This window comes from Monocercomonoides exilis (genome assembly GCF_001643675.1).
Source record: "Monocercomonoides exilis strain PA203 chromosome Unknown scaffold14-1859848, whole genome shotgun sequence".
Lineage (NCBI taxonomy): Eukaryota > Preaxostyla > Oxymonadida > Polymastigidae > Monocercomonoides > Monocercomonoides exilis.
The window spans coordinates 787687-803779 of record NW_027150559.1 but is presented as its reverse complement, the minus strand read 5'-3'; the positions used below and the strand labels follow the sequence as shown (position 1 = coordinate 803779).

The 16093-nt window shown below is 40.3% G+C and overlaps 3 protein-coding genes across 3 annotated transcripts; 1 reads left to right on the top strand and 2 right to left on the bottom strand.

Annotated features, from left to right (window-relative positions):
* Positions 1 to 556: 556 nt before the first annotated feature.
* MONOS_2186 (uncharacterized protein) lies at positions 557 to 9013 on the bottom strand (the record flags this gene model as incomplete). The annotated part of the gene is made up of 2 exons (XM_067872091.1): positions 557 to 8478; positions 8602 to 9013. 2 exons carry the CDS (start codon positions 9011 to 9013, stop codon positions 557 to 559), a joined length of 8334 nt encoding a protein of 2777 aa, XP_067730347.1.
* Positions 9014 to 12417: 3404 nt separating this feature from the next.
* Positions 12418 to 14385, top strand: MONOS_2185 (putative tRNA threonylcarbamoyladenosine dehydratase; the record flags this gene model as incomplete). The annotated part of the gene is made up of 4 exons (XM_067872090.1): positions 12418 to 12526; positions 12575 to 12603; positions 12683 to 12749; positions 12812 to 14385. 4 exons carry the CDS (start codon positions 12418 to 12420, stop codon positions 14383 to 14385), a joined length of 1779 nt encoding a protein of 592 aa, XP_067730346.1.
* Positions 14386 to 14419: 34 nt separating this feature from the next.
* On the bottom strand, positions 14420 to 16091 carry MONOS_2184 (Tubulin alpha chain). Its single transcript, XM_067872089.1, has one exon. The coding sequence runs from the start codon at positions 16008 to 16010 to the stop codon at positions 14652 to 14654; it is 1359 nt and encodes a 452-aa protein (XP_067730345.1). The 5' UTR covers positions 16011 to 16091; the 3' UTR covers positions 14420 to 14651.
* Positions 16092 to 16093: the final 2 nt, after the last annotated feature.

Sequence of the window (16093 nt, the reverse complement as noted above, 5' to 3'; positions counted from 1 at the left end):
CAGATATGTGATGACTATGAACAAATAATTCCAAATATCGAACACACAGAACTGAAATACACTCAAAACATTCCTTTTTTTTCAATAACGCAAACAGGCAGCACAACTCGCAAATCATGCTGCTCCACAACAAACTTTGAAAAACAAGCAAATAAAGAAAAATGAAAAAACAATAAAATAATTTGTGTTGAAAATCTGACAGAAAAACAAAACTCTCCTCAGCCCCGTTCCACAACCCCGTTCCACAAAGTTGGCTCACTTCTTTCAAACAAATCCAGCTCATCTTTTCATTCCGACTCTTTTTTTGAGAGGGTGCATCACTTCATCTCTCCTCCTTTCACCATGCCCATTCCTCTCAAAGGCTTCTGCTCCAACAGCCATTTCCCTTTCAATCATCCTCCTTTTGTATTCCTCTTGCCCAATTCCTCTCGATGCACTATTTTTGGGGGATGTTGTTGTGAATGGCAAAAACACCTCACATCGTCTTCATTGTCTCAGTTTCATTGCTCTCCTGCTCCTCTGCTCTCCTGCTTGCCAACTTCCAATCCACATCCTCTCACTCCTCCGACTCACTGATCATGCTTCTGTTCAGCCCAGCTATGGACTCTTCCCGAACACAGATCGCGTCTGTCATCGTCATGATTGCTGCCCCTTTCGGAAACTGCACAATAAACTCCCGCTTCAGCTCGTTCACACTCGGCCGCTGCCCCCAGTCTTGCGACAGGCACCCCTTCACCACACCCGCCAAGCTGCTCCCTCCCACCCTCCTCACATCCGGCTTCTCCCCATTCACAATCTTCTGCCCCGCCACCTCTGCTCCATACTCCCCAAACGGAATCTCCAGCGTCAGACACTCCCACACCATCATCCCAATCGAGAATGCCACCGACTCCTTTGTCGCCCCCATCTTCTTGTTCACCAGCAGCTCCGGTGCCATCCACCTCAAGCACTCTTTTTTGAAATCATCCTCATCCTCAAACGCTGATGAAGGCAGAGAGTCATCATCATCATCATCATCATCACTGGCAGATGTCACAACTGTTGTTGATGAGATCGATGATGAATCTGAGTCTGAAGATGAGAAGTCAGAGCGCATGACAATGCAGATCACCATGTGCTCAGAGAACAGCACAATGTGAGGACTGAGATTGGATAGAGAAGAAAGAGGATTCTCCATTTCGTCAAATGAATGGAGAGCAAGATTCGCCACCCAGAACAGGATCTGCGCAGCTGTTTGCTCTCTCTCAGTCAATGTGCCTATCGCCATTTCCTTCTTCTCATTCCTTCCATGCAATAACATGAACAGTGAATCCCTCAGGTCAACAATCAACTTTTCATGTGGAGACGAGCAGGCCATTGCATCCACCAAGTTCGACATGGATGAGGTTGTTGGGCACAGATCCTCTCCTCGAACAAAAGTGGATTCTGTGTCTGAAGTATCTGTGGTTGAAGTGGATGAGATGGAAGGTGATGGTGTTCGCTTCCTTGTCTCTTCCTCAACTTCTTTCTCATCAACCTTCTCCAGCATCCATTCTGGAATCTTGTCTGAATCTCTTCCCAAAATGTATTCAGTGGAACCACTCTCGGATAGAAGATGCTCCGATGATTCCGAGTGTCCCAAGCTTTTCTCGAACACCCTCTTCTTTATCCTCTCTTCGTTCTTCTTCTCAGCTTCCCTCTCAGCTCTCCTCCACTGCTCCTCTGGAGACATCTCCATCGTCACCATCTCAAATGCCTTTGGATCTTTTCTGATATTATCATTCACAATTTCTTGCAATTCCTCATTTCTTTCCTTCACTTTCCTCCACCGAACAGCCAGAACAACTGATACAATGAGAACAATTAAAAGGATTATTGCCATAACAACAACAATTATTGGCCAAAATGATTTTCCTTCTTTCCCTCCTTCAACAATTTTGTCATCTCCCTTTCCTTCGGTTTCGCTTCTGTTCTTCAGGATAAACGAATCAGTCGATGAAGGCGAATCACCTTTTCCAAACAGAAGACTCACAGACACTTCCGTCTCTGCTCCCACTGCCGCCATCTGAGCCGATGAAACAACTGCAACAATTTCATTCTCTGACACATTTTCCTTTTCTCCAATCCCATAGCTCTCAACCACCTCTTCCCTTCCATTCCTGAAGCTCAACTTCAACCAAACATCACATGGCAGAAGAAGTCTCCCACTCAGCGTGATGATTGTTCTTCCCTCAGATCCTGTCTCATTCCTCGCCTCTTCCACAACTGGGATGAATAGTGGTGATGCTCTCTCCTCAACCATCCCTCCCAATTCGCACCCTTCATTCAATATCCAAAGTGAAGAATTATCCTTCAATCCATCTCCCCCTTTCAAACTCATCACGTTCAACGACCCCAAATCAGAGCAGATGATATTTCTTCTGATTGATGGATATCCTTCAATTGATGGGTTGTTGTTCGTGAAATTCCCTGCTTCAATTGTTACGCTTCCTCCTCTCATTGTTATTCCACCATCATGTGAATTTGAGATTGTTGTATCTTTCATCACCACAGAACTCTCCTTCGCCTCAACAACTGATCCATTCCATTTGCACACATCCACTTCTTCATTCGATTGCTTTTCACTTATTTCCCCATCAAACAAGCACTGCTTCATCTGAATATTATTGCACATCAAAAGAGATATTATCTTCCCTTTCTTTCTTCTCGATGCACACCCACCAAACGAACAGTTCGAAAACTCCACATTTTCTTCCATCCCCTCAACATCAACCACTCCTGCACTCTCATCCACACATGTGATGTTCTCAAATGAAGATGACAGAATCGAAAATGAAAATTCACTTTCTTCTCTGTTCTTTATTTCTTCTTTTTTTCCATTCGCACTACCCATCCATCCATTTTCCATTCTCGAATTCCCAGCTCCACTGATCTTCATGCAGTCTTTGCTTCCCTCAATATTTCTGAGTGTCAACCCACTCACTTCAGTATCCTCTTCCATTATCATGGCTGCTTCACTTAAAAATGAAAGCCACATAACACTCACATTCCCCATTGAGCATTTCCCCCTTTCCACAAAAATCAAACAGAATGACACTTCCACCATTTCCCTCTCAGCAGAGCTCACTCCCTCAAACAAACACATGCTGATCGATGCCTTTCCTGAAGTTATCTTCATGAATGATGAATGCGTTGTTGGAAGTGGAGTTGATGTTGATTCCACTTCTTCAAAGGCAAATTGAATCCATCGAACATACACCTGCCCATTTGTCTCCACAATCATCTCTTTGCTGCAGTTCATCCTCCCTTTCACAACCACTCGACTCTGCACTTCATGCATCCCACTCAGTGTGAGTGTGTCCAATCCAATTTCCTCATCTATCACAGACTCATCATCAATAAATATCTGGCTGAAGAAATCGTGTGTCAGATGCCTCAGCCCAAACCCAATCGTTGCACAAGGAAGTGAAGGCTTCCCACACTGCTGCTCATTGCTTCCCCCTTTCCCTTCTTTGCTCGACACCACAATCGTGTCTGACTGGTATTTCACAATCAGACTCATGAGATCAATTGCCTCCTCCTTGTGCTCTCCCGTGTCCATCCCAAAGATCGCATTCTGCCTGATGAACTCCACATCACGGAAGTCGATGTTGAACTGTGTTTCGTTGATCTGCCTCTCAATGCAGTCGCACACAATGAACACATCATTCCCAATGAATGCTGTGTTCCTTCGGAATATCACCTTATCAAACACATAATCCAGCTCACCCCTCAATTCAGTCTTCATATACACCCCGCCTCCTTTCCCTTCGCTCACAGAGCATCCACACTGCTTCACACTCGTGTTCAACACATCGAACAATCCTCCTTCATTCAACTTAAACAGCATCGCTCCTCCCTCTGCGCTTCTCCCACAACTGCACCCTTCAATCAGCGAATCTTCAACAACAAGCTTCACTCCACTTCCACTCCTGCTCGAAACAACACTCGGATCTGTTCCTTCCCCTTCAACTGATCCAATACTACAATTCTTCATCCTCATCTCACCTCCTCCATTTGCTCCCTCTCCTTCAATCTCAAACAAACTCCCACTTTCCAATGAAGCTTTTATGACTGTGAATTCGTCAATCACACTCACAACTTCTCCACTCACAACAAACACACTTCTCTTCCCAAAATACGAAAGCACTTTGAACCTCTTCATCTCCAGCTCCCCTTTCTTCACAACACAAAATGCAACATCCCCCATCCCTTCTCTCTTTCCCTTCCATGAGATTGAACAATCTTCCCATTCAACTTTCCCTCCTTCACTCACAATCACTCCTGATTCTCCATTTCCCAAAACATTCATCACACACATCTCCAGTGCTCTCAGAGTGAATGCTCCACTGTTGCGAAGGCACACTTTTGCTCCACTTTCTCCTTCACTCCCCATCACAACTGTTCCATATTCCATCTCATCATATCCTGCTCCCACCGATTCCACTTCAATCCCACTCAAATCATGTTTCCCCTCCACTCTTATCTTTTCTTTCACTCTCACCACTTTTCTTTCCCCTTCTCTCTCAATGTGCTTCAATCCCATCTCCAATGTCTCACATGGATCTTCTTCACTCCCGCATCGAACAACATCATCTCCCTTTTCCCACACCACAATCCTCTCGCTCCTGTATTCAATCGCAAATCTCAAAAGATCTGTGTTCATCCGCTTTTCATCACTTCCAACAAATGCATTCGGATCATCTTCCATCCCTTCAAAAGCAATCGCAAATGTTTCACTCTTCACTGTCACATTCAGATCTGAATCCAAAATGAACATGTTCTTCCCCACAAATGCCTCGTTCCCAGCAAACTTCACTTCCTCAAACTTGAATGGCATCCCTCCCCTCCTTTCACTGCAATTCACATATATCCATCCTCCTTTCCCGCTTTTCACCTTCTCTGCCAAACACCTCTCCATCATCCCCTCTTTCACATGAATCATCCCTGAATCAAGGATATTCGCCCTCAATGCTCCACCAGTCATGCTCTCTCCTCCTGTGATGCCACTCATGTTGCTCTGTTCTATCTTCATCACTCTCATCGCCTCTGCACATATCACAGCTGACTCATCTATACCAACAACTGACAGGCTCCCAAACGAGCAGTTGCTGATGCTCACTGACTCACTCTCTGCTCCATTTTGTTCCATCTCAAGAAGAGCAAGATCCATCAGACACTTTCTTGTCTTGATGTTATTTATTGATATCCACTTCATCCTCACAGCTTGTCCACTGCTTCTGATGATCCGATATTCTATCGCCTCTTCTTCCCCTTCCTGCATCACAAACGAACACAATTCCATCTCCAAAACACCACTTGCTGTTCCTGAGCTTATCACTGCTTCTCTCCTCTGTTCAAATGATCCAGGCAATTCAAACCCAACATTCGCAAACACACTCACTCCTTTCGAATCAAGAACACTTTCCCCTTCTCCTTCAATTCCTTTCTCCACAACCACCTTCATTTTCTTGTTGACTTTTCCTTCAATCCTCGCTCCACTCACATCTGCCACCTTCTCAACACTCGTGCTCCCACTTATCACAATTTTCTTTTCTCCCTCTCCACCCAGTCTCCCAATGCCATAATCCACACTCCTGCACGGGCAATTCTCCATCCCACACCAAATTCCATTGTCTCCATTCTCACTCTCCACCTCAATTACAGGCGAGCTGTATCCATCAATGAATATGAACAGATCAATCTCACTCACAAACTTCTGCACATCCTTCCCCATCAGCGAATTTTCTCTCTCACTTATCCTTCCACTGAACGAGAAACTGCTTCCATTCACAACCCTCCTCAAATCATCACACACAACATACACATCCTTCCCACTCCTTGCTCTGTTCTCTTCAAACCTCACTCCTCTCACGTCAAACAGATATCTCTCTCCATCAATCCCTAACCACATCCCTCCTCCACATCCTCCTCCATTCGTTGTCCCTTCCAGTCCAGCCGAACACTTCTTCATCAGCGTCACTTCTGTTTCGCTCCTGATCTTCAGTTGCGCGTTCTCTTTCAAATCTATCATCGTTCCTCCTCCATTCCCTTTCTCTGCCACACAGCCGTCAACACTCGTGTTCCACACATCCGCCATCCCTCCTTCTCCAACAACTCCATTCACCATCACTCCATCTCCTTCACTGACTCTTATATTGCTCCCATTGCATCTCCAAATGGATATTTCCTTTGCTTCACTTCCTCTTATCACCCCAGAATCTCCCATGTCGAATGAACTCCATTTGCATTCCCTCATCCTCGCAATACAACCGCTCCCTGCCCAAACCAAACTTCTTCCTCCCATTTCGCACCCACTGGCAATCACACTTTCTGCTGTGAGTGTGCTTCCTTCCTCACAAACAACAAATCCCATTTCTCCTTCAAAGGTTATTTCATTCAGCTCCACATTCTTCAACGAGACAGATGACAATCCTCCATTCGCTTTTATCGCAGGCTTCCCGAACCTCATTGAATCCAATCTCAGTGAGGTCACATTCGCCTCTCCCTTTTCCACAACAATCAAATTGTATTCCACAAAATTCTCTCCAACTCCAAATCCAACAATGCATTCGCTCAAGTTCAGTGTTTCTCCTTTCAACTGGAATATCGCCTCATGATCCTTAAGAACAGATGGCATCATCAGCCCAATCTTCCTCATCCTTGTTTCCTTCAGCACCACAAACACTCCAACGTTTCCTTCCTCATCTCCTTTGCATGCAGCCTCGCCTTTAACAACAAGCGATCCATCATCCTCTGTTCCTTCAATCATCCTTGCCATTTTCGAAAAGATCACTGTCGAACCAACCTCAACTTCATGTCCAATTTTGATTGTTGCTGTTGTTGTTCCATCTGCTGGTGTGTTCTCTTCCCTCTCAATCGGACAGTTCAATGATCTGCACTCGAAAAATGCGTGTCCACATTGAGGATGATCTGCCCCTGAAGCTGAAACATAGATCCCACTCCTTGGAACATCCAGGAGATAGCACACAATCGGAATCACCAGTGTTGTATTGCTAGTATCTCCTGCTCCCTCCACTTCATGTGCTTTTTCACTCAAAAGAGAAACAAATCCAAATCTCTCTTTTGGGATATGCTCCAGCTGATTCGATGTTATAAACACATTCACCCCATGTTCTGCATGATTATTTTCAAATCCCACATTCATAATCTCAAACACACTTGATGGGAATGACAACTCCAAATACACCCCTCCTCCTCTTCCCTTCTCCTCCCCACTTCCCTTCTCTGCACCACATTCTCCAATCACTGTTGTTACCTCTCCTCTACCAATTTTGAACATCCCGCTTTGACCAACACTCCAAGCAATAACAGCCCCATTCCCTTCCTTGCACACACAGTTTTTGAATGTGTTGTTCTCCAGCTCCCATGAATCGCTTCTCTCACTTTCAGTGCTGAATATTGCCCCGTTTCCTCTCATCCGACTGATCCTTTGGATCGTCACATTTCCCAGCATCCCTCTCCCAACTCCACTATCCTCATCTTCCTCAAACAATGAGCAATCTCCCAGTCCAATATCCTCAATCAAACAGTTTTCCATCTTCGTTTTCTCAAATATCACTTTGAACGGTGAAACATCAAATGTGTGACTCTGCCCATCTTCTGCCCCTGATATGATCACATTCTTCAGTGTCAGTTTCTGAGCTGCTGTTCTCATTGCAAACAATGAAGATGATGATTCTTCGCTGTTGTGTCGAATTGTCACCAAAGACAATCCCATCGATCCCGAATCCAGAGTGAACAAACATTCATGAGAATTCAACAATTTTGTGGAAATGACACACTCGCTCTCGCTTTCGCCCTTGAACGAAATATCTCCCCCTCCAATGAACAGGGATATTGAAAGATATGTCGATCGAAGAATATTCACTGTTCCCTCTGCTCCTTTCTCAATCATGTTGTATGCCTGTTCAATCGTGTTGCACGGATTGGTCTGTGTTGTCCCACAGACTGGACCTTCAATCCCATCTATTCTGGCATATGTTGTTTTGATTGTTGGAAGCCATGCATCGTAATCTATTTGACTTTCATTATAAAACACTCTCTTTGAGGGGGTTGTTGAGAACGATGACTCAAATGGCGAACCTTTCAAAAGAGAGTTTTTGATTTTGACATCATGACCTTCTTCATTTATTGCCTTGTTTCCACTGAATAAGCAAAATGATATCAATTTTGGAGGTGGTTCAGTTTCCATCCAACTTGTTGTTCTCAAGAAAATACCCCCACCTCCTCCTTCAAAAGAATCAACAACTGTTCCATTTGCCACATTTCCGTCAAATTCACATTCTGAGATGAAAAATGTATTTGAATGGGTTTCCATGTATAATCCTCCACCAAACGATCGTGCTTCATTGCGAATAAATTTGCAATTCTCAATTGAATTACTTCCACTTCCAGAAGATTGATGCAAGCGAAGTCCTCCTGCAAAGCTTGAAACAGCTTTGCATTCGCAAAAAATGCATTCGGTAAAAAAAAAATCTCCATTTAGTTTGTAAACAATCATTCCACCCGTGTTATCATCTGCAATACAATTTGAAAAATTGCATTCAATCATTTTCACACCTAATGCTGATTGAACATCAACAGTCCCATCGTGAAAATGAGTCATATTCTTGAATGAGCATCTGACACATTCAAGAGTCGAACTTCCATTCAGAAATATTCCACTTCCTTCAAATGAATAACCTGTATCATACCATTCACAATCAGTGAAAACATGTGTTTCATTTGCTCCCAGTTCCTGTCTTGTCATATTGCGTCCGCCTGATTCATAAACATTCATCGTTCGAAAGCAACACTCAAATGAGGAGTTTGTTGCTCTCAGCGAAGCGCATGGGCTGTTCACTGACCTTAAAATACCCCCATCAATAACATCCCAAACTCTGAAAAAAGAGCTGCCCTCAATCGTTGTATCTGTTCTTGCACTAAAATCCATTTCTCTTTGTGCTCCTGTCGCAACAGAAATATTTACCATCAACAGATGAGATGCTTTCACATTGCAACTAACATTCGGTGCTAAAAATGGTATTGATATCAGTTCAAATGATGAAAACGAAGAATCGGAAAGGAAGATTTCTCCAATTCTATTGTTGAAGTTCTTTGGCAAGGACGAGCAAAAAAGTCTGGGAATATGAGCAAATGGCTTGAATGTGAAGATAGAAAGATTCGCAGAATGGATGCTTCCTTCATCAAGAGCAAATGGGCTATTTTTCGATGAAAATGAAATCGTATATTCTTTGATATTTAAATGTCCTCTCTTGCAAACAAAAAAACATGGTTTTCTTTCGAAATGCCACTGCAAAATATTTGAGGCACTCAGAGATGAATTCATCACTTGAAGATTCGAGAGAATTGAACTGAATTGAAGAATTTGCTGCGCTCTGAAATTATTGTTGAATTGTTGTAATTGCAGCATAACTGTTGCATCCAATTGGTTTATTTCTTTGCCCAACAATTCTTTTGAGCCAAAAATGGCAAAGCAGCTTGCAATAATCATAAATGTCAGATTCATTATTGAGCTGTGATGCGATTGGCTTTTTTTGAAGAAAATGACGATGTGCAGGAATATTTCAATATTCAATATGACCCATATTATTCCTTGGAACTTCAAATCAAACAAAATTATGTATCTATTTTTTTCTTTAAAAGCCACAGTCGCCAGCCACAGTTCCATTCTTAATTGCTTTTGTTGCAGTTGTTGAATTTATTATTTTATTCATTCTTTCTCTCTCATTTTTTTCCATTCAAGCTTTCAAAATATCAATATGATTTGGGAAATGGCATTTTTTCGCTTCTCAAAAAATGCTTTTCTGCTCTTCAAGGAAATGTTGAACATATTTAGTGCTTCATTTTCTGAATAATCTCTTAGTGACTCAGTAATTCTGCTATATTGAATTCTATTCAATATTGTTTTCTTTCCAAAACACCTCAAATTTGCTAATCTTCTGAAGTTATAAATCCTTATTCATGCATTTCGTTGTAAAAGCAAAGATCTTTGCAACTGCTTGATTATCAGTGAAAGCACCAATAATTAAGCAATATTTCATTCTTCCACGCATGTAGCAACGCTTCGCAAATATTAAAACAACTTCAATTCCGCAAATAAGAATTGTTAGTTTCATTCCACAAAATTGCTTTTGAAAGAAAATGAAGCATACTCAACAGCAAAATAGATGATTTAACCTTTTCACAGATTTGTCCATAAAGAAAGGCAGAAGACTGAATATTAAATAAAATCTTGATGACAATTTAAAAATGTTTGTATGTAGTTATTTTCTAAACTGGATAGCACTTCCAAATCCGAAGGAATACAAAATAACAAATTATCTTTCAAACTGTACAGAAAACCATGTTAATTTAATTACATGTAAATTTTTGATATTACAATAAAAGTTTTGTAAGATAATACATATTTCTTTTCGATTAAAGTTTGCGACATGGATTAAAATGCTGAACAATAAGATCATAACCCATCAAAACTTATCGATTTGTTCCTTTATCATTTTTTAATAACTTTGTCATTGAGTTATTAATGTTCAAAAAATAAATTGAGCAATCAATCAACCCTATCTTTCATACAAATTTGTTTTTTCTTTATTCCTTTTTGTTTATTTTTGAGACACATTGTTCATCAAAAAAACGAATTATTTAATAATCTGTTTTTTCTTTTAAATAAAAATAAAAACATTGTGTTCAAAAGAATTATTCAATTTGAATTGCAACAGAGGTGTATTTTTTTCATCAATTCCAACAGCTAGTTGGTTGATAACCCGGGAAAAAGTTGACAACCCGGGAAATTTTCTTAATGATCGTACCCTTTATGTGTTGTAATGAAAAAACAACGAGAGATATTTAACCTTCGTAGATTTATATCTTTTCTTTCTTCGTCTGAATATAGAAAGTATTCAACAAGGCAGTTAAGAATCCTAAAAATAATCCAAAAAGAAGGTTTCAGAGCATCAGATGTGTTCAAAGCAGGATTGATTTCGAAGAGTGCATACAACAGAGCTGTTAAGGCGAAAAATGAACATAGAAACATTGGAATAAATGGAAGACCCTGGAAAATCAGAAAAAAGTATCGAGATGGAATTCAAATGCAAATAAATAAAAATATCACCATCTCAAAGGAACAACGGAAAAGCTATGAACGAAGGCAGTTTGAATTGTATAATTTCAATTATTTAATTATTTTTTTATTTTAAATTGGTAAGTTTCATTTCTTCATCAAAAAAGAACGAAAACGTTTATTAAAATTGTGTGAACAAAAAGTAGGGTTATTCTTATATTTCCAAAAAAAGGATCTGCATTAAAAAAGCCGACAAAACTTCCAATAAATAGAATCGAACACTCAACAAGGCTCATTTTGTGTCCTTTTTTTTAAAGATTTGGAGGAATTAAATAAGAGGAAAAAATATATTCCACAATTAATATTTAATCTGGATGAAACTTATATAAAAAAGAGACACAACTGAATCAACGAAGATAATAACTCTGCCGGATTGTCCCAGCCCAATTTCACAAGAAGCACCATTTCCTCCAACAATTTCTTTGCTTTTACTTATTTCTGCTGACGGGGAGCATTGCAAGACTTCTGTGATCAGCCATTCAACGTTTCTTCCTCAGGAATATGCACAGGCCAACTCCGATAACTTTGTTTTCACTGCCACCACAAAGAAAGGAACGGATTCTTCTTTATTTTTTGACCTATTCAAATATGTTGTAGTTGAGTCAATTGATAGAAGAAGAAAACAAATGGGATTATCTAACTTTCCTGCATGCCTGCATATGGACGGTGCCACAACCCACACGAGCAAAGATGTTTTGGAACTGGCAAAGGAAAATAGAATCGATATTGTGTTTCCTCCTTCGCACACCTCGCACATTGTCCAGCCATTAGATAAATATGTCAATGCAAACATTAAGAAAATTATTTACTCCACTGAAACAGACTTTGTGAGAAGCAATGCAGCATCAAACAGATCTTCCTTCGTCAAAATACTCAAAGAAGCATTATCAGAAGCATTAAAGCCATCCACTATCGTTGCATCTTTCAGGGATTCTGGCATTTGACCCTTTAATCCGGAAATTGTATTGAAAAGCCTCAGTGAAACATCACCTATTGAAGGTTGCGAAGCTTCAATCAACAAAACCCACTTGATTGATTACTCGAAGTGCAGAATTTTCCCTTTTGATTAATTTATTTCTTTTCTTCACACAGAACATTTCATTATATCCATTTTGATAACTGTTAACAATAAAAAAAAAAAAAAAAAAAAAAAAAAAAAAAAAAAAAAAAATTTCCCGGGTTATCTATTAACTAGCTATAATAATTAATTATTTAAAAGATTATCCCTTTATAAAATTCGTTACACGATTGAAATGGAGAAAAAAAGCTTTGAACCAACAGATATGTGGGAAAGAAATTTGCTTTTGATTGGACAAGAGAAGTTTTCGCAATTACAACGCGCTACCGTTACAGTTATAGGTGGTATGTATTTTGAGATTGAATGAAATAAAACTTTATAAATTCTAACAGTTGGCGGAGTAGGAAGTGCTGCAGTTCATGTTTTGGCATGATAAAACTTTTATACAAAAGTGAACATTGTGATTATCTTTTTTTAAACTTATTTTTTTCCAAAAAAAGGCTCGTTCTGGAATTGGATTTCTTCGTTTGATGGATCCAAAAACAATTGAAGCTTCAACTTTGAATCGTTTGCCCAAAAATATGTATTTATTACGCTCTGCATTAAAAAAATCAACAACATTTTTTAAGGTCATGTGTGCGCAACTTGGGCCGACATTGGGAAGGCTAAAGTGGATGTTCTTTCTCGATTCATAAAACAAATAAACCCTTTACTTAACGTTTTTGCTCTACAAGAGTTTTTTGTTGCAGAAAAGCACGGAGATTTAGTTTTGAAGGGTTCAGATTACGTCATTGATTGCATTGACGATGTGAAAACAAAAGTTGGACTTTTAGAATACTGTGTGAAAAATAATATCCCTGTTATATCTTGCATGGCAGCTGCAACACGAGTTGATCCAACGCATGTTACCGTTGGTGATATTAGCACAACACGTAACGATCCTTTGAGTACACACGTGAGGAAAGAACTTCATAAACGCGAGATTGATGAAGGAATTCTTTGCGTTTATTCGGTTGAACCTCCTGTCGAGGGTTTGGCTCATCTATCTAAAGAAATGGAGGAACAGATGATTGAAGAACATAAAAGGAAAAAGGAAGAATTGAATGAAAAAGTTGATTTTGACGATAGTAATGCTGAAAGAAAAACAGATTCAATTGAATCCAACAATCAATTGACAAATGCTTCAAAACCAACAAAAAAAGTTAAATCCTTTATGGCAGATGCTCCTTTTGTTTCATGCACTCCACTTGAATCTATCAGTTCAACCAAATCTTCAATAGATTCAGAACTTCCAACGTCGGCAAGTAGAGTTCGCATACTTCCATCAACAATGGTGGTGCCTACAATATTTGGCGTGACGGCTGCAGGTGAAGTTCTGATGGCATTGTCAGGATTTGAGCATCACCAGGAGAACATGCTTGCAGCTCGACATCGAGGAAAATCATTGGCAGTGTCTTCAAGAGAGAGAGAGAAACAGACCTGCGTTGCTTTGGCAAGGGTTGCAGGAGTTAAACCATCAAATGAGGCTATTTCTGCTGTGATGCAAAAAAAAGCAAAGAACAGAGAAGAGTGGAAGATAAAAAGAGCATCTGAAAATGCTTCTCAAAAATCAGAAGTGAATGAATACGAAGAAATTAAAGATAATAAGGAGACAATGGAATCAGAGAAAGAAACTTCTCTTGCCTGCTCAAGCGCAACACCAGAACAAGAAATATCCTTTTCTTCTGAATCAACAACAGCACCGTCTTCATCAATTGCATCATCATCTTCTTCAAAATTTAATTTTTATTTGACTCCCGAAGTTGAGTGGTTAACTCCTCAGATTGCAGAACTTCTTTTATCTCAGAAAGTTTGGGGAGGCCAATCTGCCCTTACACCTCCTCTGAGTTCTTTGAAGCGCAATCAGGAAATGACCGAAAGCAAAACATCAAGTGAATCAACCTACCAGAGAAAGGCTGAAAAAAATTACTTTTCAAAAGGGAGCATCGACAACAGAAAGAAGGGATCACTTGTATTAATGAGATGGGACTGCTCAAAGCCATTTAGTGCTCAAAATGCAGTTCTAATGACAACTCAAGAGGCAAAACTTCTACAAACAGATTGCTTCATGAACAACGTCTCCAAAGAAACAGTATTTGGTTCGACGGTTGTAGACAAAGTTAATCATATATTGGAAGAAATTATTCCAAAAGCTTTAACTTAGTCTTTTCCAACAATTTTTGAAGTATTGATATCTGTTTTTTTCACAGAATTTCAAAAAAAAATTTTTTTGTTTTTTTATATCCAAATAAAACTTTATTCAATAAAAAGCCAAAAATGAAATATGAAAGAGATATGAGGAGTGAAGAGAGAAAAAAAAGATAATCACATTAATATAAAGACATATTTCAGTTCTTTAATTAACTGAAAAATCCACAACATTCTCAAGCTTCAGCTGCTTTCATCTCTTTCATTTGAAAAAAAGTGTGCTTAGTACTCTTCTCCTCCTTCACCTTCTTCCTCGTCTTCACCTGATTCAGCACCAACTTCTTCGTAATCTTTCTCAAGAGCAGCAAGATCTTCTCTGGCTTCTGAGAATTCTCCTTCTTCCATACCTTCTCCGACGTACCAGTGGACGAAGGCTCTCTTGGCGTACATAAGATCGAATTTGTGATCGATTCTTGAGAACACCTCAGCAATGGCTGTTGAGTTGGAGATCATGCAAACAGCTCTTTGGACTTTAGCCAAATCTCCTCCTGGAACAACTGTTGGTGGTTGATAGTTAATACCGCATTTGAATCCAGTTGGGCACCAGTCGACAAATTGAATTGTTCTCTTTGTCTTGATGGTTGCAACAGCTGCGTTGACATCCTTTGGAACAACATCACCACGATACATCATGCAGCAAGCCATGTATTTTCCATGTCTTGGATCGCATTTTGCCATCATGTTTGCTGGCTCGAATGCTGAGTTTGTGATTTCTGCAACTGACAATTGTTCATGATATGCCTTTTCTGGAGTAACAACAGGAGCATATGATGAAAGCATAAAGTGGATACGTGGATATGGCACCAAGTTGGTCTGGAATTCAGTGAGATCAACATTCAAAGCACCATCGAAACGGAGTGATGCAGTCAATGATGAGATGACTTGTGCGATCAATCTGTTCAAGTTGGTGTATGTTGGGCGCTCGATATCGAGGGAACGACGGCAGATATCATAGATTGCTTCGTTGTCGAGCATGACGCACACTTCAGTGTGGTTCAAAAGGGAATGAGTTGAAAGAACTGCGTTGTATGGTTCAACGCATGCGTTGGAGATTTGTGGGCTTGGGTAAACAGTGAATGACAATTTTGATTTGCGGCCGTAGTCAACAGACAGACGTTCAAGCAACAATGATCCCAAACCAGCACCAGTTCCTCCACCAACTGAGCTGAACACCAAGAATCCCTGAAGACCTGTGCACTGGTCAGCAAGTTTACGGATTCTGTCGAGGCACAAGTCAACAATTTCCTTACCAATTGTGTAATGTCCACGAGCATAGTTGTTGGCTGCATCCTCTTTTCCAGAGATGATCTGTTCTGGGTGGAACAACTCTCTGTATGTTCCTGATCTCACTTCATCAGCAACAGTTGGTTCGAGATCAATGAACACTGCACGAGGAACGTGTTTGCCTGCACCAGTCTCAGAGAAGAATGTGTTGAAGGCATCATCTCCTCCTCCGATGGTTTTGTCTGATGGCATCTGTCCATCGGGCTGAATTCCGTGCTCCAAGCAATACAATTCCCAGCAAGCATTTCCAGTTTGGATACCGGCCTGTCCAATATGAATTGAGATAACTTCACGCATTTCTTACAAAAAGTTGTTACCGACTTTTAACCGTTAAATGGTTTGAAGTTGTGTGTTTCTATCACTTCCTAATTAATCAATAC

Excerpts from the sequence above, each read along its gene's own strand:
- MONOS_2184 (XM_067872089.1), bottom strand. The coding sequence starts at position 16,010 with ATGCGTGAAGTTATCTCAATTCATATTGGACAGGCCGGTATCCAAACT.